The sequence below is a fragment of the Eptatretus burgeri genome, chromosome 15 (assembly GCF_056783735.1).
Source record: "Eptatretus burgeri isolate ZD-2024b chromosome 15, Ebu_testis_v1, whole genome shotgun sequence".
Classification (NCBI taxonomy): Eukaryota; Metazoa; Chordata; class Myxini; order Myxiniformes; family Myxinidae; genus Eptatretus; species Eptatretus burgeri.
The window spans coordinates 43,331,864-43,355,282 of record NC_140975.1 but is presented as its reverse complement, the minus strand read 5'-3'; the positions used below and the strand labels follow the sequence as shown (position 1 = coordinate 43,355,282).

At 43.9% G+C, this 23,419-nt stretch overlaps 2 protein-coding genes across 6 annotated transcripts in view; one reads left to right on the top strand and one right to left on the bottom strand.

Annotated features, from left to right (window-relative positions):
* Positions 1–16,295, top strand: part of RHBDL3 (rhomboid like 3) — a 44,107-nt gene extending 27,812 nt beyond the window's left edge. For 2 of the 3 annotated variants that reach the window (XM_085858188.1, XM_085858187.1), the window contains one exon: positions 2,126–16,295. In XM_085858188.1, coding sequence (XP_085714314.1) covers positions 2,126–2,412 — 287 coding nt within the window. In that variant the 3' untranslated portion in view covers positions 2,413–16,295. The remainder of the gene's footprint in view (positions 1–2,125) is intronic. The other variant, XR_015051971.1, reaches the window with a different exon arrangement.
* Positions 16,296–16,679: 384 nt separating this feature from the next.
* C15H17orf75 (chromosome 15 C17orf75 homolog) overlaps positions 16,680–23,419 on the bottom strand; it is a 33,162-nt gene continuing 26,422 nt past the window's right edge. The window contains exons 7-9 of one of the 3 annotated variants that reach the window (XM_085858186.1): positions 18,737–18,855; positions 18,453–18,556; positions 16,680–17,037 (exon numbers count right to left, since the gene is read on the bottom strand). In XM_085858186.1, the coding sequence (XP_085714312.1) occupies positions 16,825–17,037; positions 18,453–18,556; positions 18,737–18,855 (436 nt within the window). In that variant the 3' untranslated portion in view covers positions 16,680–16,824. The remainder of the gene's footprint in view (positions 17,038–18,452; positions 18,557–18,736; positions 18,856–23,419) is intronic. The other 2 variants (XM_085858185.1, XM_085858184.1) reach the window with 2 other exon arrangements.

Sequence of the window (23,419 nt, the reverse complement as noted above, 5' to 3'; positions counted from 1 at the left end):
ACTAAAAGATTGTGGGTATTTTTTGGGGGGTTTATTGCTGCTCCTGCAAGAGACGTTTACTGTGAGCTCCACAATGCAGCACCATCTGCTGGCACCGCATGAAGGCAATTTTATCTAATTTTCCTTCCCCCCCCCCCCACCCCCACTCTAAGTCTCTAACCGTGCCTTTTGTAATCTTTTCAAAATGTTATTCTATCGTATTTAAAACCTGTTTTTTTGTGGAACCTAACTCTTGAAGCATTAACTGTTTTTCAAAACTAATTTGGTTATTTATTATTGACGTCTTTAAAAAAAACAAAATTATTATTTGTACACAGTCGAGACTCGTGGAAGAGCTAGAATGCAGAACGGATCAGGATGTAGCGTAACAAAAGGAATAGCAGAAAGAAGGGGAAATGCCAACAGCAGGGCCGAGGGACAAAATAGACAGAGACGGACAAACAAGGGATGTGGTAATCAAAATATTGCCAACAATCAAATTACTAATTGCATATGGGCCATACTGAACATGACAAATCGAGCTGCAGACCTGGACCTTTTCAAGGTCTTGATTTGTGACCTTGTCATTGCTCTATTCCTTAACATAATTTACGTCTGCCCTAATTAAGTCTCTAAATGATGAACGCTGATCTGATCAAGGCTTGCACGGTAATTTGACGAAGAGATACACATGGTGCAGCCACGGCTCAAAGATAGCGGCGCATGGTCACCATGGTCCTGCAGCTGCGCTTACAATGTGGTTTTCATTTCTCGATGAGTCACAAATTGCTCTGATTGAAGACTGCTGAGCAGATTGTGCCATGTGGTTTGGAGGTGTGACCAATTTGTTGAGCTCTCCACATTGTCATGACAACAAGTTCAAGAGCACATCCATTTAAGGAAATGATATGATGCTACCATCGCTGGTAATTAGAGGTCACGTAAAGCAGCCAAAGTCAAAAATAGTTCAGAGTTTATTAAATCTTATCTTGCACTGAAATACGTACATGTTATTTTCAAACCATGCTTGCGCATAATAATTTGATCATTAAATGCTAATTAAATTTTCCTTATATGTTGAAGACGATGATGAAATCATTGTAAATGTGCCTGCTTTTGGCTCTATATTTTGAAGCTTCCATAAATGCAATTTGTGGAAATGTTTCATTCTCGTTGAGGTCCGAGTTTCGTCGAGTTTTAAGTTTGAGTACGGAATTTAACGATGACAGGACGTCTGACATAAAAAGATGCACGTGATGAATTTTGAATGCTTTCGACATACTGGGCTGGCATGATAGCTTCGAGGTACGCACATTCGCATCTAAGCTGTCTTGCCTCGGTTTGAACCTTGGACCAGCTATAAACGCTCATCCCAGTGTTTCACAGGCAGGGCAAGGCATCGGTGTGTGTGCGTGGTGCGATCTCTCGGATGGGCGTTAATCTGGGTGCCCTGTCCACCAGCATTCGTTGGTGGGTGTTAAAGATCCCCACAGTTTTTCATAAAGAGTAAGTGAACTATTATCAGCACCTTGAACAGATTTCAAATTCCTGCCCTGACTACCACTGCGAAGCAACGGCAAACCATCCAGCATAGTTCTTGCCATGAGGCTGCTTTGGCTGGGGTGGGGGGGGGGAAGGGTTATATGCAGAAATGAGAACGGAAATCAAAAGTTTTGACAAATGGAAATCTATCAACAAATACTTTCATTTTTGATGGATTGGAACTTTCTGCCAGGGTTGAACTGCTTTAGCATTCCCACCGAAGCACGAAGCTCGTGTTACTGGGAATGCCGATTCACATCCCATACACATGTTTCACATGTGTTGATTTATGCATGGTCTTCAACTATCCTTGTAATTCTTGTGAAAGTACAGTGTCCTAATGTCTTTTCCCTAATTGTCATACACCTACAATCTCCACCACAATCCTCAATGACTTTAGAAAGAAAAAGGAAAACATATTTTTAACACACCAATATCCATGAGGATTGGGATGATCTTGTGATAAACTTGGGGGATGAATTTGAGATTCTCGCTGTGAATTTTGGAGAACTGGAGGAAGGTGACTCCAGAGTATTAACAAGGTTGCCCCACCCTGACCCTCTCCCCACCTTTCATGCTTTTACCCCCTACCCTTTCTGCACAGTGAGTGCAGAATTAGGCCGTGCCGTGTGGCAACGCTTATCCCCTGGTGATCTACCGCAGCCCAGTTTTGCAGGCCACGTCGCTGGTTCGTTGGCAGGTGTGACCCTTGGAGTCGCTGCTTTAGCTCCTCGGGCGCAACGCTGGCCGACCACTCGCCGCCTTCTTTGGTGGGTTGCTCTCGGTCCATCATTTGGGTTTCTCGCCTTTGCCATCTTCTGGAACGTGTTTGCATATGGAGTGGTCTCCCTCGGGCATACGGACAATCCAGATCCAGGCATGTGGGCATGAAAGTTTGCAACATATCGTTTGCACTTTTTTGCCTGCGCTCAAAGTTTTGACTTCATTGTCCATTGGTCCTTCCATCTCGATGATGAAATCATCAATTTGTTGATAACCTTGCAAGCTGTGGCTTCGGTTTGTGGACATCGGCCTGTGCACAAAACTTGAACTTTCAATCCACTGAGACCCAGAAAAGAACCCAAAGACTTCAGACCTGACCCAGTGAGCATTTAGTGCTGAAGAACAGGTGCGATTCATGGCAAGAAGCACATTGTTGCAGGTGCGGGTGGGTGGAGGGCGGCTGGAATTGGTTGATAATTGCACGAGGTTCTGCATGCAGGCCAAGAAGAGATCTTTGTGTTGATGGAGAAAGCTTACATTTTGGGAACTACATTATTATATCTACATTGTACATATGAAGAGTTATGGTAAGTGCAAGTATAATAAGCAAGGAGAGGTTTGTCCAGGTCACTATTATCAACTCTCGATCAAAGGGCAGTGTGTACCGTGTAGTGGTTATATGGAGAAGATAACCTTTCGCTTCCATGTGCAAGCTGTGCCGAAGCTGATGAGATGTACGCTTGCAATGCAAAACGTGGTGCGAATGGTGTCGTGTCGTGCTTAGAAAGCAAAACCGTGGACTCAGTAGATGTAATGTCAGTCGCAGGCATTGCAGTGGCCTCATCTCAGGATGTGCAGATTCTCTCATCCATTTTGAGTGAAACGTCCTGTTTAGGATGTAGTGGATTGTGTAATGATGAAGCCAGGAGGTAGCTGTGGATGCTATTAGTCAAAGTTAGAGCTCTGCAAGCTTTCTTCGTTGTAAGCACCCTGTCATGGAACGTAGCATCTGATTGTTACTCTGGAGGATGGAGAAGGGCAAGCCAAAATACCAAATTTCTCAAACATCAAACCAAGTTCCCATATCGATTGCCACCTGACCAGGTGGATAATTAATCGTACATATAATTTGACATGATTTCCTATTGTCGATTATAAGCACAAGGACTTTCCTTTTTATCAAATGCAATTCAATGTTCGGAGACCTCACACCAAAACGTCTATGATTACAAAAGACAACGACCCCTATTAGGAGGGTGAGGTTTGGGTGGGGTGGGGGGGGGGTTGATGTCTCTTTCCCACATTTTGATAAAATTTAGATTTTTCTCATCCAGAATTAAACGCATCACTCGACTATCCTGCTGCTGTCCCTTGAAAGGATATTCCAGTAAGCTTTATCTGTAGGTAAAAGCTTTGTGGAGTTTAGCTTTGTCATGACTAGTTGAAGTTAAATTTCAAGAGACAAGCTAAATAGTTTATAGGCAAGTAAAGAAGCATGATAGACAGTAGTATGAAGGAAGATGAAAAGTGTAACTAGTTTTAGATTTTCCTTTCAATGTATTGTACCAAATGGCTATTTCCTTCTTCGGTATTAATTCTGGCATATTACAATTTTGAAAATTATGAGCAACCATCCATCGTCAATTTGGACGACGGCAAATGTTTAAAACCGCATTTCAGATTTCGGTCGAACAGGTGGACTCGACGCCGTTCCTTCATTCGTTAAGGACATTCGAGCGATTTGTTATCCGTAGTTTCAGTTCTGAATCCCTGCATGGACTCTGCATGCCAATCCAGTACAGGTTGCACTGGAAGCACCACAGGTACTTACTCTTGTCAAAGTTTCCAATCTAAAATGTAGAGTACACGTGCAATCAAAGAAACCTATGGTCTGTGTACACAACGCAACGTTTCGTAACAATAAGCACATCCTTTTTTGAAACTTTATGCCGAGATTGCGTGGCTTTTTTTCTTTTTGTGATTTAATTGCTTGCATGATATCGTCCGGCAAGCGGATTGGATCAGGCTGTAAGGTCAGAAATGTTATGTGAAAAGTTTTGGCAACCTGCTAAAATTTCTCATCTCTCATAATGCATTTGCAACTTTTTGTCGCTGCAAGAGAAAGTTGCGGAAACGTTGTGCGGTGTATGCAGGCATTTTACGGAGCGCAGCCGTGTGCATTTTCCTCGAGAGCAAAGGCTTTTGGTAAATTGCCATCTTACGTTGAGAAAGCTGTTTTTCTTTCCATCTCCTTGGGATAGTCGAGTAAACACCTTTTTACTGAAATGTTCCAAATAGCAGGCCTTTATCATTGTTTAAAAAAAAAACAAAACAAACAAAGTGATACCTATTTATCATGTGCACAAGGAACGTGTGATTATTTTTTGAGTTTGCATCCCGTCACTCAACTTCCTCCTACAACTCCCCCTTATTCTCGTATCTCGTGAATGACCTCACCTTTTCCCCTTCCTCCTAAAAATTTCCTACTCTCTCCCATCTCTCAATTTTATTTTTCAGAATTAACTCCACTCTCCCATTTCCCCCCCCCCCCCCCAATCATCGTTAGGAACAGATGGCTCCAAAAGGCAGCATTCCCACCATTCCTCGAGCGAACTTCCTCCGAAGAAGCGATGAATGGTGCTATTTTGCAAGAAATTGTACCTTCAGATTTATCAAAACATTCGTGATGTCCCCTGTTGCTTCAGTGACGTTACCAAAATATAGGAATGGTACTTGACATCCAGTGCCATTGATCTGTCATTAGTCGCTCTTGCTGTTCTTGAGCGGGCGTACGACATTATCAGCATGTGAGCGATAAAGGTGTCCAAACGCTGGTTGTCGTACTGACAGACAAATGTCACATGACGTCGGTCAGACAAAGAGCCAGCACGGAACGTGGTGGTGCCGCAAAATGCCTCTTGGGTTTTCGTCCTCCAATTGATATAGCATGTAATTTATATATTTATTTTTTTGAGATACCATTGAGCAGAATATTTACGTGTATATATGTATATATTAAATGACTTCCTTCGTTTTTATTTGCTACTTGCCTTGAGTAACACGCAGAATGCCAACTTCATTCGTGGCTGGGAAATTAAAACGTGTTTGGGTTTGTTACGATTACATGAAACGGCCGCACAGTGCAAGACGTGAGAGAAGACTGTGGGCAGACTGTGCGGTGCAGCTGAGGGGGAGGGAGAACGATCTTTGCATTGCCGGGTTGTTCTCTTCCATAATTCGTGACATCTTGCTGCGAATGCTTCATGTCTCGTGACCTGGCCTCCCACGGGTCTGACAGTTCCGCACCGACCGGTGCCTTCGTGCTAACGACGTTTGAGATGAATGTTGCCGCATCGTGCTTAAGATTTCTGTGCCTGGTCTCATTTTCACATTATGCAAACGCGCATCGCCGCATTTTAACGTTCACATTAAAATCTCGTGATGTCTGCCTTTTGCTACCGATGCGCCTCTCATTTGTTTCTCACCGCTGGGCTTGCTGATGGTCTGACGGAGGTCATGTGTTAAAAGGTCCACCATGGTTGCACAAAAAACTTCAGCTCCATTCATTATATATGTTCCAGTCCACAGGCACATCCATTCAAACAATGGCACCCCAGATCCAAGGTTCGTACTTTTGTAAACAGAAAATTGATTATCCTGCACTTTGTCTTCCCATTCCAGATGCAAACTGGAAGGGCACTCGGTAGAGCGCATACCTCTGCCACATAATGCCTGATCCAAGAGAACATACCGGGCCTAATACATTTTTGAAATATCATGCTTGTACCGTACTACATCGTTTTTGGCCCTATCTCTCAATGGTGAAGAATCACTTTAAAAATTAAATAATTCTCGTATCCAGATCCGGATTCGGATCTTCACCTAAATCGAATCAATTCGACTTTGCCACACACCCAACCTGTCCACCAAATTTCATCTGAATCCGTCCACAACTTTTTTGAGATATCGTGCTATATACCATTTTTATCGCTATCTCTCAATGGTGAAGAATCACTTTTAAAATTCTAGTAGTCGGATCCGGATCTTCATCAAAATCTAATCGGTTCATCCTTGTCACACACCGAACCTGTCCACCAAATTTCATCTGGATCCGTCCTCAACTTTTTGAGATATCCTCCACACAGACAGACAAACAGACAGAAAGGGGTGAAAACTGAACCTCCTTCACCTGTCCGTAAAAAGCCTCTCGGGAATGTCTGTTGCAGTTTTCGTCAAAACAAGGCTGCTGTTGAACAGATAAAATGGTGGGGCCACAAGTCTGTGTTCACATCAAACTTAACCTTTACTTGGAGACAAATGTCCAAAATCGAGAAAAGTTACATTGTACAAAGGTCTCTATGCTTCAAGTAAAGACAAGATTTTAAACCCAATATCTGGGTTTCCTGTCTGATGACAGGTTTTATTATCCTGCCCCCGGAGGGAGGGAGCGGGATATTGTAATCGTCCGGTTTGTTACTTGGCGAAATCTTCAATTTTGTCAAGTTTGTTTGTTGGTTTGTTGGTTTGTTTGTTTGTCCGGTCGTCTACAGCCCAAATGGCTGGACCAGTCGTTCTTAAATTTTTACACCTGATAGGCAATCCACCTGAGACGGTCTGCGTCCAAACCCCGTCTTAATCGGACTCGACGTCGCGACGTGACGTCACACAACGTGAAAACACATTTTTGGGACATAACTCAGTGACCGGAAATCATAGCGACTTCCTGTTGACGCCAAAACAAACTTCAATGGAATATCTAAATGTTTTAAAATGCATGTTACTACAAATTATGCACAGTTTTCGCAAGCGTATGACGTCAAAGTTTTTAGCTATTGGCATGATTTAAAAAAAATTCTATTCGTTCTACAGGTCACAATTCTTAACCGATTTGGATGAAATTTTAACATCTGATAGAAATCCACAGTGCAAAAAGATCTGTGACTTTTGGTGATGTTCAAGATCAGGATCTGGATTCTGCATCACTTTATATTATCGCCCATTATACACCAATGGGGAATTTTGTGAATTACACATGGCTATTTCTCAAACAGTTTTGCACTTATTATATTGAAAATTGAAAAAAGGTCGCTGAATGTACAAGCATGCATGCAGGCAGACCTTTGCCAGGAAGATAGCGTGGGTTTTAAATGCTCATGCCCCAGGTCTCAGTGTGTGTGTGTGTGTGTGTGTGTGTGTGTGTGTGTGTGTGTGTGTGTGTGTGTGTGTGTGTGTGTGTGTGTGTGTGTGTGCGTGTGTGCGCGCGCGCGTGTGCACGTGTCGATTGGTATCTACATATGCAGGTTTCAGAATATGGAATGGAGTCCTCCCAGGGCAGGCTCAAAGTATCCACCTTCATTTCCGTAAGGGGTCACGATTCATGGACCAAGCTGTGAAGTTTTCTGTTCTCAAAGTTTTGTGCTGGGGGCTCTCTTCAGGATCGTCACTGAGCCCCAGATAGCTTCCAACTGTAGTTCATTTGAAGTAATATTGTTGTGGGCCGGGTATCGGCGAGCACGACTGCTAGATGGAACAGTATAGTCGGCTCCACCAAACATCCGGAATCTAGATCGTACCTTTCCGATAACTCCGAAGGTACGGGTCTCTTACAGGACCGTGAATCGTCAATAATTCAACCGCGTGGGACAGGGTTATTTGCCAAACTTCAAAATACCTAGAGGCCCACGTGACGAACTACCGAGGAATTCACACCCTTGACGGAGCTCGAACGGGACGAGCCGTTACTGTGCTCGACCCGTGCGTAACCCGAGCGGATGGTTACCGAGGTCCCGTCGATCCAAATGCACAACTATGGCAGCAACGGCCTTTTTAATCCACCAACACGCACCGTGCTTCACCAATGAAGAAAACACAGAAACGAGCTGATACATTTAACCGGGGATTTATTTATAATGGGGAGGGAAGGGAACACACGAGCAGCAGAGTTAAACCGACTAAAAGAAATGCAAGTATGTACAAGGCACTTTAATAATTTTACTTGTAGACGGGCCCACAGACACACACACACACACACACACACAAACACACAAACACACAAACACACACACACACACACACACACACACACACACACACAAAAACACACACACACACACATACCCAAAAGAAGTGATGGCCGCGGTCTTTATTCGGCCCTTCAGCTCGGGAGGGAAGGTGAGCCAAATGGAAGAACCTGTCTCGCACCTCCCCGCCTCGTGTGCTTTTCGATGATCCAGTTCGGCAGGACTCGAACCCGCAACACAATGCAATGATGGACGCCAGCCAGTGCGAAGGTGGACCAGACAGAATGCCGGCAAGCAAGACGAGACAACCAGGCGATGAGGCTGACAAGGCGACCAGGTGACGTGACCTTGACGTTCTCCGCACCAGACAGAACGCCCCGATCACTCTGTCTCGCGAACGCTCCTGCCACGAGCACACCGTCTCTCTACTCGCTGGTCCAGACAACCACACTTTCTCCTCAGGAGGGAGGGGCTTCTTCTCCTGGCCACTTGCCTTCTCATTGGTCGGACCCATCGCACGATTCCCTGGCGTCCTCCATTGGACAGGCCCACAGTAAGTGGGGCAACTCCCACCCTTCTGGGCGGAGTCCCGATCGGAGGCATTTGTGGCTCCGCCCACCTCGCCTTCAGCCACGTGCGTAATGGCGATGGTGTCAAGTCGGAAACGGTGTGGGTGAGACGCCCGCTCCTTGCCGATTGGCCAAAGAGGGACGCCATCTCTTTGGTAGACTCCACCCACGTGCGCGCTTGCTGGTGAGCACGCGAAGAATGCCATGAGCAGAGTGTTGTCGTGTGAAAGTGAATGTAGGTGTTGTTGTCGTTTATGTAAAAATCCTAACTATCAAAATAACTCTGCAGCGCATGAACATCTAATTCCCATTAGACTTGGGACAGGACCCTAACTAGAAACACGTAATTACCCTAACTGTTCTATAAGGACCTGAATGTCGAGTGCAGTAAGCTTCCAGATTCGTAACAATATTCCCAGGGATGGTTTTTAGCTTGCCTGTTCGAAGAACAGAGAGCTATAGCGATACCCCCGGCGTGAGCGTGAAAATGCTAAAGGTTTTGGTGCAAGTTATTTTAGAAGCTTGCCATTCATTTAATATGTGTACTAGGATGCTGATATTTAGCATGGAGGTTCCTTTGGGGTGTATTATTGATGTAGTGAAGTTGAAATTTAAAAATAATTTCAAATTTTTGACCTGTTTTGAACTTAACTTTTTTGTAGCACATCAACGTTAAAGTTTTTGGTGCAAGTTATTTTTTAGAAGCTTGCCATTCATTTAATATGTGTACTTGGATGCTGATATTTGGCATGGAGGTTCCTTTGGGGTATACTATTGATGTCGTGAAGTTTAAATGAACAAATGATTTTTTTTTTAAATTAAATTTCAACCTAAGATGGTGTCAAAGCCACCCAATGCTCGCCTGTTTATACTAGACGCTTGCCATTCATTTAATATGTGTACTAGGATGCTGATATTTGGCATGGAGGTTCCTTTGGGGTATACTATTGGTGTAGTGAAGTTTAAATTAACACATGATTTAAAAAAAATAAAATTAAATTTCAACCTAAGATGGTGTCAAAGCCACCCAATGCTCGCCTGTTTATACTAGACGCTTGCCATTCATTTAATATGTGTACTAGGATGCTGATATTTGGCATGAAGGTTCCTTTGGGGTATACTATTGGTGTAGTGAAGTTTAAATTAACACATGATTTAAAAAAAATAAAATTAAATTTCAACCTAAGATGGTGTCAAAGCCACCCAATGCTCGCCTGTTTATACTAGACGCTTGCCATTCATTTAATATGTGTACTAGGATGCTGATATTTGGCATGGAGGTTCCTTTGGGGTATACTATTGGTGCAGTAAAGTTTAAATTAACAAATGATTTTTTTTAAATTAAATTTCAACCTAAGATGGTGTCAAAGCCACCCAATGCTCGCCTGTTTATACTAGACGCTTGTCATTCATTTAATATGTGTACTAGTTTACTGATTACAATATACAAATACATATATTGCTTTAAAATTATTTGGATCAGACTTCACTGCAATGCTTTATGAAAAATATTATTAGACTTGTCTTTTAAAAACGATAAATGTATAAACAGGTGAACATTGGGTGGCTTTGACACCAACTCTCTGGTTAATATGTCTGCGAGGTTCTTTGTCATCATTCCTGTAGCTACAGTTATCACTGGTACAACTTTGGCATTCTTCAGCTTCCAGGATCTTTTCACTTCATTATTGAGGTCTTGGTATTTGATCATTTTCTTGATTTCTGCATTGGTTTGTCCAAAAATCACTGCTGTTAACACCTCAATTAACAATGCCTTCTCTTTTTTGTACCCAAGTATGTTATCTGGTTGCACTGCTTTGTTTTCGATGTTCATGCTCGATGGGATAATAAGGTCGTACGTGAGCGGTACTTCCATGTTTTCAGTGATTACTTTTGGTTCATGTTCCCACATATTTTCTGGAACTGGGATATTAAAGTTTTTGCAGATGTGCCAGCGGTTAACTTTTCAAACTCTGTTGTGTTGTATGTACAGCTGTTCTGTCATGAGTTCTTTATTTTTTGTGTTCAGTCATGAAGCATAACATATCATTCTCTTTTCGAACCCAACCTCCACCCCTCACCTTTCTATATTTTTTTTTTCCTCCTCCACCCACCCCCCTCTCTCTCTTTCTCAACCCCTCCTGACACCCCTCCCTCCTGCAGTATATAGCCAAATTTGGTGAGGCGTCGCTCTCCCCCCCCCCCACAGCTTCCTTGCTCTTTCCCCTCCCTCCATCCTCTCCCTCTCTTCCCTCCCCCTCTTTAATATACCCACCACTAAAGTGACAGATTGTATTTGCTCGTCTTTAATATGAGAATTGATTTGGCCAGATTTAAGTATTAACTAGAATGTTATCTTGCATTACCTAAGCTTGGGTCAAAATGATGACCATTTTGGACACCATCTTGGATTTCTACCACTAAGCTGCAATGGCATCATGTCAATTTACCACCCCAAGGTATGGACCTTTTCAAAAAAAAAAAACACGAGATTTTGCCGGCTTAGGTGGTACCGATAAGTGAAAAATCTGGTTTTGGCCCAGACTGCCAATTTTGAGGACATCCATGATCAATAGAGATTGTCAAGCTTTACTTGCATCCAAGAACCAAAATTTACAAGGTAGCAGGCAAAAACTTACAGAGCTGATTTTATTTATTTATCCCCCCGCCTCTTCAATCTTTTTTTCATCCCCACTTATGTTTTGGAGGACTCTTTCGGACCTTTCATGGGCAAAACTTCACTCTATCCTGGATGTATTTTGAACCTAGCAGGGTTTCAACCACAGACCTCCCAGACTCATAGCGGACACTCGCTCAAACCATGATGCTGCCAAATCTGGAAAACGTAAGTTGGCAACCATTGTGCAGGCTTCTTGATGGGCCTTTGGCTCAATGAAACCATGAGTTTTTCAATTGCATGCTGACTAATAGGTGTGAACCCATCAAGCAAAGAATGTTGAACGGAGATTTGATTATGAATTGGTCCCGTAGGTTACATCATCGCCGTGGCATAACTGTGCCGATGATACAGTGCCCCCTTGCACTTTCAGGAAACAACTTGGAATTTGGCCAGGGTGCTGGCATACAATGGACTAAGCCATTGGGTCTTAACCTAGGGGGGCGTGAGTAATTTCCAGAGGGGGCGCGAGCCCAGAGAAAAAAGTAGGAATTTCTCTAATTATTTTTAGAATTCTCTTAACAAGTGTTTGCATAATATCGTGATGAACATAAAAAAAAACAAAAGTATCGCCTTTAATAAATTTTGTTTTCTATTCGCTACGAGGCCTACCTTTTTCTGTGTTAAAATTTCACATTTATTGAATTTTAATATTTAAATATATATTTTTCAGAGATTTGCAGTACCATATCAAAGTAAATAATTTCCAATGAGTGCAAAAAAGCAGAAGTATCTTGACGAATATATTCGATTTGGATTTGTGTCCCTCCAAAAGGGTGACACAGAGGTACCCCGGTGCGTAATATGCTCCAACACTCTGAGCAATGATGGTATGCGGCCCACACGCTTGGAACGCCACTTGAAGACAATGCATCCTGCTCTAGCTGCCAAACCCAAGGCATTCATTGAAACAAAAAGACAGTCCTTCAAACAAGTTAAGATGGACTGCACTGGAGAATTTCGACAACAGACTTCAAAGGTTGTTGAGGCTTCCTATGAGATCGCCATGTTGATTGCAAAGAGCAAAAAGAGCCACAACATCGGAGAGACTCTCATAAAACCAAGTGTACTGCGTGCAGCAGAGCTCGTTCTGGGGAAGGATAGTGCAAACAAGCTTTCCCAAATCTCTCTATCAAACGATACCATCAAGGGAAGGATCGATGAAATGTCTCAAGACATCAAAGATCAAGTTATCGACCAAGTAAGAGCTTCTCCTGTATTTGCCATCCAGTTGGACGAAACAACTGATGCTGCTCAGTGTTCTCAGCTCCTGATGTATGCTCGTTTCGTGTCAAGCAATCGTGTAAAAGAGGAAATGCTCTTCTGCCATCCCATGGGAAGTTATATAACCGCAACAGATATTTTTCAAGTGGTATCAAACTTCTTCCAGGAAAATCAACTTTCGTGGGACTCGCTGGTAGGGGTGTGTACTGATGGAGCTCCAGCCATGCTTCGTTTGCAATCTGGTTTCAGAACAATAGTGAAAGAAAAAGTCCATCTGCTATAGGTACGCACTGCATCCTTCATTGTGAAGCCTTAGCATCCAGAACTCTACCTGCTGAAATGAGGGATGTCATGAACATGGCTATCAAGGTAGTCAACTTCATCAAAGCTGGAGCCTTAAACAGTCACCTCTTCAAACAGCTGTGTGTGGATATGGATTCTGAACATCAAGCCTCACATTTCCACACAAATGTATGATGGCTTTCGAAGGGAAACATGCGTGGAGGGCTTTATGAACCACGACAAGAAGTGGCAACATTTATAGATTCACAGGAGAAAGCAGATCTCCATGACAAGTTCCAATCCGAAGGATTTTTGCTGTCTCTGGCTTACCTGGTGGACATCTTTGAAGCCCTGAATGCCATCAACCTCAAACTCCAAGGGAAAAACATCAACATAATCATGCATCATGATGTCATTCGAGCCTTCATGGCCAAACTCGACCTCTGGAAATGTCGAATTCAGGATGGAAATACAGCCAGTTTTGCTAACTTGGATTCTGCTCTCATTCACAGTCACCTTGATTCTGAGTTCAAGAAACAAAGAATTACTCATCTGACTGAATTGAAAGCAGAATTCATCGGATACTTTCCGGATATAGATGAGAAGCGCGAAGCCTGGAAATTCATTAGGAACCTATTTCAATGTGAAGTAGCTGATATTTCAGACAAAGTGCAAGAGGAGTTTCTTATGTTAAAGTTCAACTTCTCGGCTGAAGAAGACTTCAAAAAACTTGATCTAGAGACATTCTGCGTCACTTGCCTTCCTGTTTACCTTTTGATCTCACATTAAGCTCTTCGGATTCTGCAAATGTTTGGATCAACGTATTTTTGCGGTTCTCGGAACCGCATGCATACAACAGATAGGTGTCCCAAGACAGTTATTCCATTATTATACGTTTAGATAGTCCCCTTCCTTTTGTTTAGCGGGACAACAAGGGAGTGCGTTGCGATGATCTAATAGCTCGGGTTGCTTAAATCATTTTCCTCCTTCATTTCATCCCCACTCTTCTTCTTTTCTGATTATTCCTGAGGTAAATCAGCCACGTGAGCCTTGGAAACAGCGCGTGCGGCGCCGCGGTGAGGGATCCGCTGCCCAGAGATTCTCATTCCCGGGCGAGCCCTAAACCCGGCGAGTGATGTGTGCTTGGCAATACGGGATTGTCGACTCGAGCTTCCGATGGTCTGGGGAGAATTGCCGATTGCATTAGAAAGGCATGCAAGTAAATACCTCTTAAGAGGCTGCACGAATGGTGTTTTTCACGGCACGGGAAACATGGCCAGCACGACGCCCACGCTGCACGAAACACGTACAGAGGCCAATAAAGCCGACTCCACGCCATGTTGGGCAGGATACGAGTGTGCGGGTAGAAGCGGCTTGTTCTTTTTTTTAACCTCAATACCCGACGCATGTTGGTGTTCGCCCCGTGCACACACTAGCGGAGTCGTGTGAACGCGAGCGCTGGCCACGTGCATAATGGCGGAACCGCACGCACTGTACGGAATGTGCTCGAAAGCAAACACGTACGCCGCTCGTGAAACGTGCATGGATTTATCCATGGCGATGTACCTTCGGTCCTCGCTGGCAGCGGTGGATTTTCCATGGATGGTGAATGTCTTCTCGTCTCTGCGGCCAGCGAGGCTGCGATCGAGCCAGGGAATGTACAGCGCAGGCCACGATGGCGTGCGCGGAACGAACGCGTTGATCGACGCTGGTCGAGCGGGCATGCGGGACCCTCGACCGGCTGCCCGGGGGTTTTTGCGGGATGATTCGCGTGATAATTTCGGTGTGGGTGATTCATGTAATCTCGTGGGGTCGGAGCGCAATATTGCCGCTGTTTGAGATGGCCTTGACGGAAACAGTGAGGCGGTTTCCAGCCCAAGCTGGCGGGCCATGTGAGGAGTCGAGGCCAATTGGAGCGCCCGATTCGGGTGATGACGTTTGGATTGGGCAGGGCCCCTGCCCCCGAGCTGTGGGCCCATAAAGGTCGGGGCAGTCGGTCTGTATTTTCCTGCTCCTCAACTCCGCTCCTAATCTCCACCCACGTCAACACCGCCACGACCCGCCTCCTGCTCCTCGACTCCACCTCCTCGTCTCCGCCCACAACATGTCGACCCCACCCGCCTACCTGACCCCTCCTACTGCTCCACTCTCGCCCTCTGGACTCCGCCCCTTCTCCACTCAAGCTCCTCCTTCACGAGCACAGTCTCCACAAGTGCGGCTTGGGCCAGAGGCAATGTACCCACTGTCGGGTACTGCACCCCGGAGCATCCCCCCCAAAATGTATTGGTGGCACGTCGTGCTATCGGGCGCACAGGTACCAAGATCATAGCCTCAACCCCCCCCCCTCCCGGTTGCAAAACTCCCTCTTCATCGGGTTCTGTGTCTGTGTGAGCGTGTGTGTGTGTGTGTGTGTGTGTGTGTGTGTGCTGGCGCCTGTCTGCTTAAGTAAGACTCTAGAAGATTGTTATCATTGTTATTATTTCCACGTTAAGTCTGCTCTGTGTCCCCTTTTGTAAGTTTCCTGTTTATTGTCACATCACACGCTTCTTTCTATCTCTGCACAACACACCCCAATAAATCTTCACTGTGCCACATATCTTTCCTCGCCTGCTTGTAAATAATTTATTATTATAAGGAATGTTCCCTGCTCGTTTTCGTATTTTCTTCGATTGATCCAGCCTGATCCGAATCCAAGTTAAGCCGAGACTTTATTCCCAATGATCCGTTCCTTTTAGCCGGTACGTCCTTGACAGTGTCACTCAGCTGCATCCGATCCGGAAAAGCGATCCGATAGAGTGACCCGGTTCGGACAAGGTGTACCGAGGGCGTGTTCCCCAGTAATTAAATCAAGTGATTAATTAGGTAACCCGATTAACCCATAGATGGGAGGACCCAAGGTCACGCGGTTGAGTTCTTGGCGTCCACAGTCGGTTAAGCGACCCACCATGTCACGGAATTATCCGTGTGCCACGGCCTACAATTCCGGGGAGTCTGGTGGGAATAGACATAGCTTCCCCCACCCAGTGGTCTTCTCACCCGACCCCCGGCCCGCAACAGTATCTTTGTGAAGCTGCATTTTCCACGCTCGTTGCTGTCAAGATCAAGTACAGAAACAAGCTCAACGTTGAAGGGGACTTGCGTTGTGCTCTCTCTGGCATTCGACCACGCATTCAACATCTAGTAGCTAAGAAGCAATATCAAATGTCTCTTTAAATATGCTGTGTATATGAATGTTGCTGAAACAGAATTATTTGTTCAATAAAAAAAACTAAAAACAAATTTTTTCAGTTTTTCCTTTTAATTCAAGAGGGATTTTTTAATCATTTGGTTGAAGATGAAGGGGGGGGTGGAGGCAAGGACCAACTCCTAGAGGGGGCGTGGTGGTAAAACGTTAAGAACCAATGGCCTAACCAACGTGGGATATTTAACGTCCACCAGCCAATACTAGACGATGCAGAATTGTCAGTTAACTGCACACATTGATGATGCAATTCACCACTGGATTGCAACCGTAACAAAATACTGCTTTCTGCAAACAGTTAAAATCCTCTGTATTTTACAGCAACGGAGACAAAAATAACAGCAAGATTGTTTCCAAAAAGCCCTCCACCCCTACCTCCCCCCCCCCCGCCCACAAAACAACAACTCCGCTTCACTTTCCAACTTTCTGGTAAAATTAGTTTGACAACAGCAGTTCCCCCCCCCCCCCACATTTTACATTACTTTGCAGTTCAAGTGGCAAGTGCAAATGGCCTAGTGTTTTTATATCTCTGCAACAATTTCCTCACACTTATTCCACCAATGACGCTCACAACTCCTCGCCATTTTCCTGTGCAAACTCTTCCAAGACCTGCAGCACGAGGCGCGCATCCTCGCTACCGGAGGAGCCCCCGCTCGGCGCGAGAAGCAGGGCAGCGCCATTCCCACAGCTGCGCAGGAAATGGAGGCAACGGTAGAGGGCGTAATGGTCCGACTCAGCTCGGCGCAGCAACCGTTGGAACGTGTTGATGTCCTGTATAGCCTGAAAAAGGGAAGGGGAGAGAGAGAGAGAGAGAGAGAGAGAGAGAGAGAGAGAGAGAGAGAGAGAGAGAGAGAGAGAGAGAGAGAGAGAGAGAGAGAGAGAGAGAGAGAGAGAGAGAGAGAGAGAGAGAGAGAGAGAGAGAGAGAGAGAGAGAGAGAGAGAGAGAGAGAGAGAGAGAGAGAGAGAGAGAGAGAGAGAGAGAGAGAGATATATATATATATAGATAGATAGATAGATGAAAGGAAGGAAGGACCAGCATGCAGTTCTAACTCGAGCTTAGTTTCCTTGTGTTGATAAATGCACAGCAGATTTTGCTAAGACTGCAGCTGTCGGTGGATGAGCAGAACATCATGAGACCATGATGCATCTTTGATTTGCAACGGCACTGCAGATTGCTGCGTCATACCAAAACTTGTGCAGGTACGTATGTTTTTGTTTACTATTATGATAAATGTTTTCTTCGAGATTGAGAAACGTCATGTTTGGTGCTGTGAATGTGGGCAAATTGATTGAGGCAAGTGGAAAACAAAGTGCACAAACTGGTGGTGAATTTGCAAGTACTTTCAACAAAAGGTGATGTGTGTCAGAGTTCCACAACAGATTATGTTCACCTATTCTGAATGGCATTTCTTCGAGCAAACGTTGACTGGCAATTCAACTTTGCTATAACGTTGATGATCCAAAGTCAAAGAAACAAAGTACTCAATATGAAAACCACCACTACTGCAACTAAATGAATTATAAACAACCTTTTGCTTCATTCAAATGTGATTGGCAGGATACCTCAGTAAACTTATAGTTCTTTGTGCATGCTCTATCCACTAAATGCCGAGTGTCAAGCAAGCAAGCAGCGTGTATCATTTCTGAAGTCTTTGGTATGGCTCTACCAGGCTTGGAATCCAACCACCGACATCCCATACTCGGAGTGGATGTTCTAACCACCTTTCTGGGTTTAATTACCAACCCCCCTATAAAACCCTTACCCTGATTTTTCACATACTGCTGTGCCATGTTTCAGAGGGGATGTCAAGTTGACAGCTCTGTTTACTCGCACTCACATGTCGACTTGAAATATCCCATAGTACCGTTCGAAAAGGAGAGACCATTGTGTGCCTCACCAAATTCCAAATTTCTGACTTGACTGAAGGCTGCTTTGGCAACCCCCATGCAATGGAAGAGCGATCTGTTCAGAGTATATTATCAGCTACGGAAACATGCACAACACAATCATGGGCACTCCTGATCCTCCCATATGGGAGAGAAACAATTGTTGGTTTACCTCCATTAAATGAACAACATTCATCACCACCAAATGGAAGAACTTTGTGGAAATATAATTGCTGCGTTAGAGGTATCTTTCTTGTGATCTGGGGAACTGATATAGCACCACTGTGTTGTTTTATTTGAAGTCGCACCTTCAGCTTGAAGTTTTCCAGGATTTGTCGGAGCACAAACAGGCTACCTGTGTCCAGGCCTCGCACCAATGCTTCAGCCCAAGCCTCACAGAACTTGTTCACTCCTGCAGGACCAGAGGCAGTGATGTGGAGGGTGAAGAATGAAGATCGTGAGCCAAAAGTAGGTAGGGAAGATTAAGGGAGCAAGAGAAGGCTCAGGTGGCATAAGGGGAGGGGGGCAGGCAGAAGAGTGGGAGGGGAAGTTAAAGAGATTCTGATGGGAATTGTGGAGCGGCAACACATACCTGCATTCTTGAAGCGTGGTTTCTCTTCACTGCAATCCACCATGATAGCTTGGCGTTTGAGAGCTGTCGCAACAAGTCGTTCCCCTCCCACACCCTCCAGGGTACTAGTCTGCACGAATCTGCCAAATTCCACAATATCAGCACGACTGCAGAAGCTCAGCGGTACACAACAACTGCTATGTCACTCTGTGTTCACCGATCACAGCCTCTGTTGAATACACACCATCAACCATGGGTGCCAATAATTTTGTTTGAGCTTTGAGAATATGGAAGAGAGAGAAGATGGTCAATCAGAATTTTTTCCCCAATTCCATCCATAGATCCAACATGACCTTACTCCACCACAAGGTGTCAGTTCCGCTGAAGTGGTTTGAAGGCAAGGTATACACTGGGTGTTTTGCCATTGCATGTCCAGCTGAGCAGCCATGGAAATCAAACCCACACCGGAAAGGGAAATGCAATGAAGCTTCACCCACTCAACCACAGAACTGCAAATTTCCTCTGACATGACCAGCAATGTTTACCTCTCGATCATTTTGAATATTTGTGTGAAAATGGTGAACATTGCAGAAATCATATGATATACAATTTGAGTTTCCATTTGTGTGTTTGACTTCAATGCATTGAACTGCTGGATGGAATGAGTTGAAAACTGTTGATTGTTCATATATATATATATATATATATATATATATATATATATATATATATATATATATATATATATATATATATATATATATATATATATATATATATATATATACTCATAGTCAAGCCCGGCGTTGCCCGAGCTTTCTTGCAAATTTCCTGAATAGCTGTTAGGGTTAGGGTTAGGGTTAGTGTAGCTAACCCTAACACTAAAACTAACCCTAACACTAACCCTAACAGCTTGGCGTAGCGGAGGTAAACAGCACCCGGGGCAAAGTGGAAATTTGCGTCCCCCCTCGGCCTTAAACTTGAGTGGATTTGAATGGAAAATCCCATAAGGGATATCGATTTATCGATTTTTTTCGAATATCGGAAGTGTTCTGGAAAAAATTTATAGCCAATGACCTAAGTTGGACCAAAAGCCATAATCGTACTGAATTTGGATGGAATCGGTTGGAGTTTGTGAAAATGCATCAAAACGAATTTTGAGGGGCCTCTTAAAGCCGCTGTCACACCTTGACGTTTTAGCCAGAATATGCCGACGCATGAAAAATTTGCCGAATACGCTGGTACACGTCGAATACGTTGTGGGTAAGTTTTGTATACGTTAAGAGCACGCTGAAGCACGCTGGCATACGTCGTAGTACGCCGAGTACGTCGACAAATTTTCAGCATGTTGAAAATTTTTCGACGTATGCCAGCGTACTACGACGTATGCCAGCGTGCTCTTAACGTACACAAAACTTACACATAACGTATTCGACGTGTGCCAGCATTTTAGACAAATTTTTCATACGTCGGCATACGCTGGCTAAATCGTCAAGGTGTGACAGGGCCTTTAGGAAGACAATAATATCATTAGTATATGTGTTCCAAAGCTTGTTTCATTTCATGCAGGAACAAAAATCTGATGGTGGAACAAAGAAAGGGGCGTGCCGAAATATATATATATATATATACAGTAATACCTTGACATACGAATGCACGAACTTACGAGTATTCCGAGTTACGAGCCGTTGCTTGGACGATTTTTTGCTTTGTGTTACGAATCTAGATCCGAGTTACGAGTGGAGCGAGCTGTTTTTTGTTTTTTTTTTTCTCCCGCCTTTTCACGCATCTCCTGCCACTCACTCGTTCAGTTCTCTTGGTTATCTCGTTGAGTAGGGTCGTACTGCAGTTATCTGTGTTGTGTTTAGCTCTTGTTTTTTCATTGGTGCAGTTATTTTGCCAAATTTCTTTGTTGTAACTCAACCATGAGTCCTGAAAAAGTAACTGCAAAGGACAGTGCTAAAGGCCCAGTCACACCTTGACGTTTTAGCCAGCAATGGCAACGTATTAAAATGTATGTAAAACGCTGGCTTACGTTGAACTTTTGATGTTTTTTTTTAAAGATTCGGACGTATTCATAACGACTTGGTCTTATGTATAACGTATTAGTAACGGACACAGAACATTTCGTTGTGTTATAGATAACTTATACCAACGAATGCTGAACCTGTTGTCGGCCTTCACAACCTATGCCCAACGATAGTCTAACTTATGCATAGCGCGCTGCACGCATCGCCGATGATGACGTGGCGTAGGTTATGAAAAGGCTGACGCACAACGATTCATATCATAACCGCCGCAGAAATGGAAGTGTCAACATCGCAGTCACACCTTGGCGATCTTGCCAGCGTATGCCGACCTCTGAAAAATGCGTCTAAAATGCTGGGGCACGTCGAATACGGTATGGGTAAGTTTGGTATGCGTGAATAGAACGCTAAAGTACGCTATCATACATCGTAGTAAGTGGAGTACGTCTTGTAATTTTAAACATGTTGAAAATTTTACGACGTACTTGCCGTATGACACACGCTCCGCATGTGATGGGAATAAGTTGTACACACGATATGCGATCGTTGACACACGTCCACACACGTTACTTGAAAGGTGCTCATAAGTCGAAACACGTCAAGGTAATGGTTAGCGTCAGTGATCCAGACTCCCGGGTTTTTTTTTCTTCGGTATGACAGTGTTCAGTGTACAGTGCGGTTATGATTTAAATCGTTGAGCGGCAGCCTATTAATTATATTATATTATAACCGCACTAGAAATCGAAGTGTCAAAATCACCATCATACCGAAGGAAGGAAGAAAAAAAAAACTAAAAAAAAAAAAAAACCCCAGGGAGTCTGGAACACTGACGCTAACCATTACCTTGATGTGTTTCAACTTATGAGTACCTTACAAGTGACGTGTGTCTGTGTGTCACCGATCGCGTAACGTGAGTACAACACGTAACTCATAGGTTAGAAATAAGTTTTGGGTACGCTAAACATTACCTCAACGTGTTTCGACTTGTGAGTAACTCACAAGTAACGTGTGTCGACGTGTGTCAACGATCGCGTGACGTGCCTACAACTAATGGCCAGCGTTATGTGGAACGTGTGAGTCATACGCTGGCATAAGTCTTAAAATTTCAAGCATGGAAAATTTGAGGACAACCGAAAAGTACAACGTTTAAAGCCAGCGTACAACGACGTATGGCAGTGTTTTTCATCGTGCTCTCAATGTTATCAAAACTTACCCAAAACGTATTCGACGTGTACCAGCGTTTTAAACAAATTTTCCAAAAATCGGCATAAGCTGGCTAAAACGTCAAGGTGTGACTGGGCCTTAAGAAGAAACGAATGATGTCGCTTGAAATGAAGCATTAAATCATTGCAAAACATGAACATGGAGTGCGTGTTGTCGAGTTGGCGAGGGAGTTTGAGCGAAGTACTTCAACGATGTACTATTCTCAAGCAGAAGGATTTGTTGAAGGCTACAACGCCAGCCAAGGGCGTTACGATTATTTCGAAGCTGCGGTAGTGGCTAATTGTAGCAATTAAGTGTAACGGCAAAGGGAATTAAAAAAAAATTGTAGCAATTAAGTTTTGCTATAAAGTGAATTAAAAAAAATTGGGGGGGGGGCTGGAACTGATTAATGGTATTTTAATTAATTTCAATTGGGAGAATTGTTTTGATATACGAGCAAACCGAGTTACGAGCTCGGTCACAGAACGAATTAAACTCGTATGTCAAGGTATTACTGTGTATATATATATATATATATATATATATATATATATATATATATATATATATATATATATATATATATATATATATATATATATATATATATATTTTTTTTTTTTTCTTCTTCTTTCGGCTGCTCCCTTTAGGGGTCGCCACAGCGGATCATCCGTATGATCCGCATCGTGATTTGGCACATGTTTTACGCCGGATGCCCTTCCTGACGCAACCCTGGTCGCCTCTTACGACACAGGGATATAGTACACCTATTTTAACCAGGGGTATACACCGGCCCAGTATACTGGTACTCATTTCGCTGACCTCGGAAGGATGACAGGCTGAGTCAACCCACTGGCGTATTAATTCAGTGGCCCAACGGGGCTTGAACTCAGGACCTTTCAGATCCCAAGCCGGTGCCCTAACCACTGCGCCAACACCAGGCTCATTATATATATATATATATATATATATATATATATATATATATATATATATATATATATATATATATATATATATATATATATATATATATATATATATATATGAACAATCAACAGTTTTCAACTCATTCCATAAAAATGTAAATACTCATAAAAACTCATTAAAAAAAATATATTGTTGCAGGCTGGGGTACGGTGGCGAGAACGACCACGAGGTGGGGGAATTTACGTTGATTCCCACCAGACTCCCCGGAATTGTAGGCCGTCGCTCACGGATAATTCCGGTTTTTCACGCAGGTCGCTTAACCGACCGTGGACGCCAATACCTCAATCGCGTGGCATAGGGTCCTCCTGTCTAGAATCAAGATACCTAATTAACCACGCGGTTTCAACTACTCGGGAACCACGCCCTTGGTACGCCTTGCCCGAACCGGATCATTCTATCGACTACGGTAGAGTACCAACTACCCTTCCGGTTCGGATGCAACCAAGCGGAACTGCCAAGGACGTACCGGCTAGAAGGAACGGAT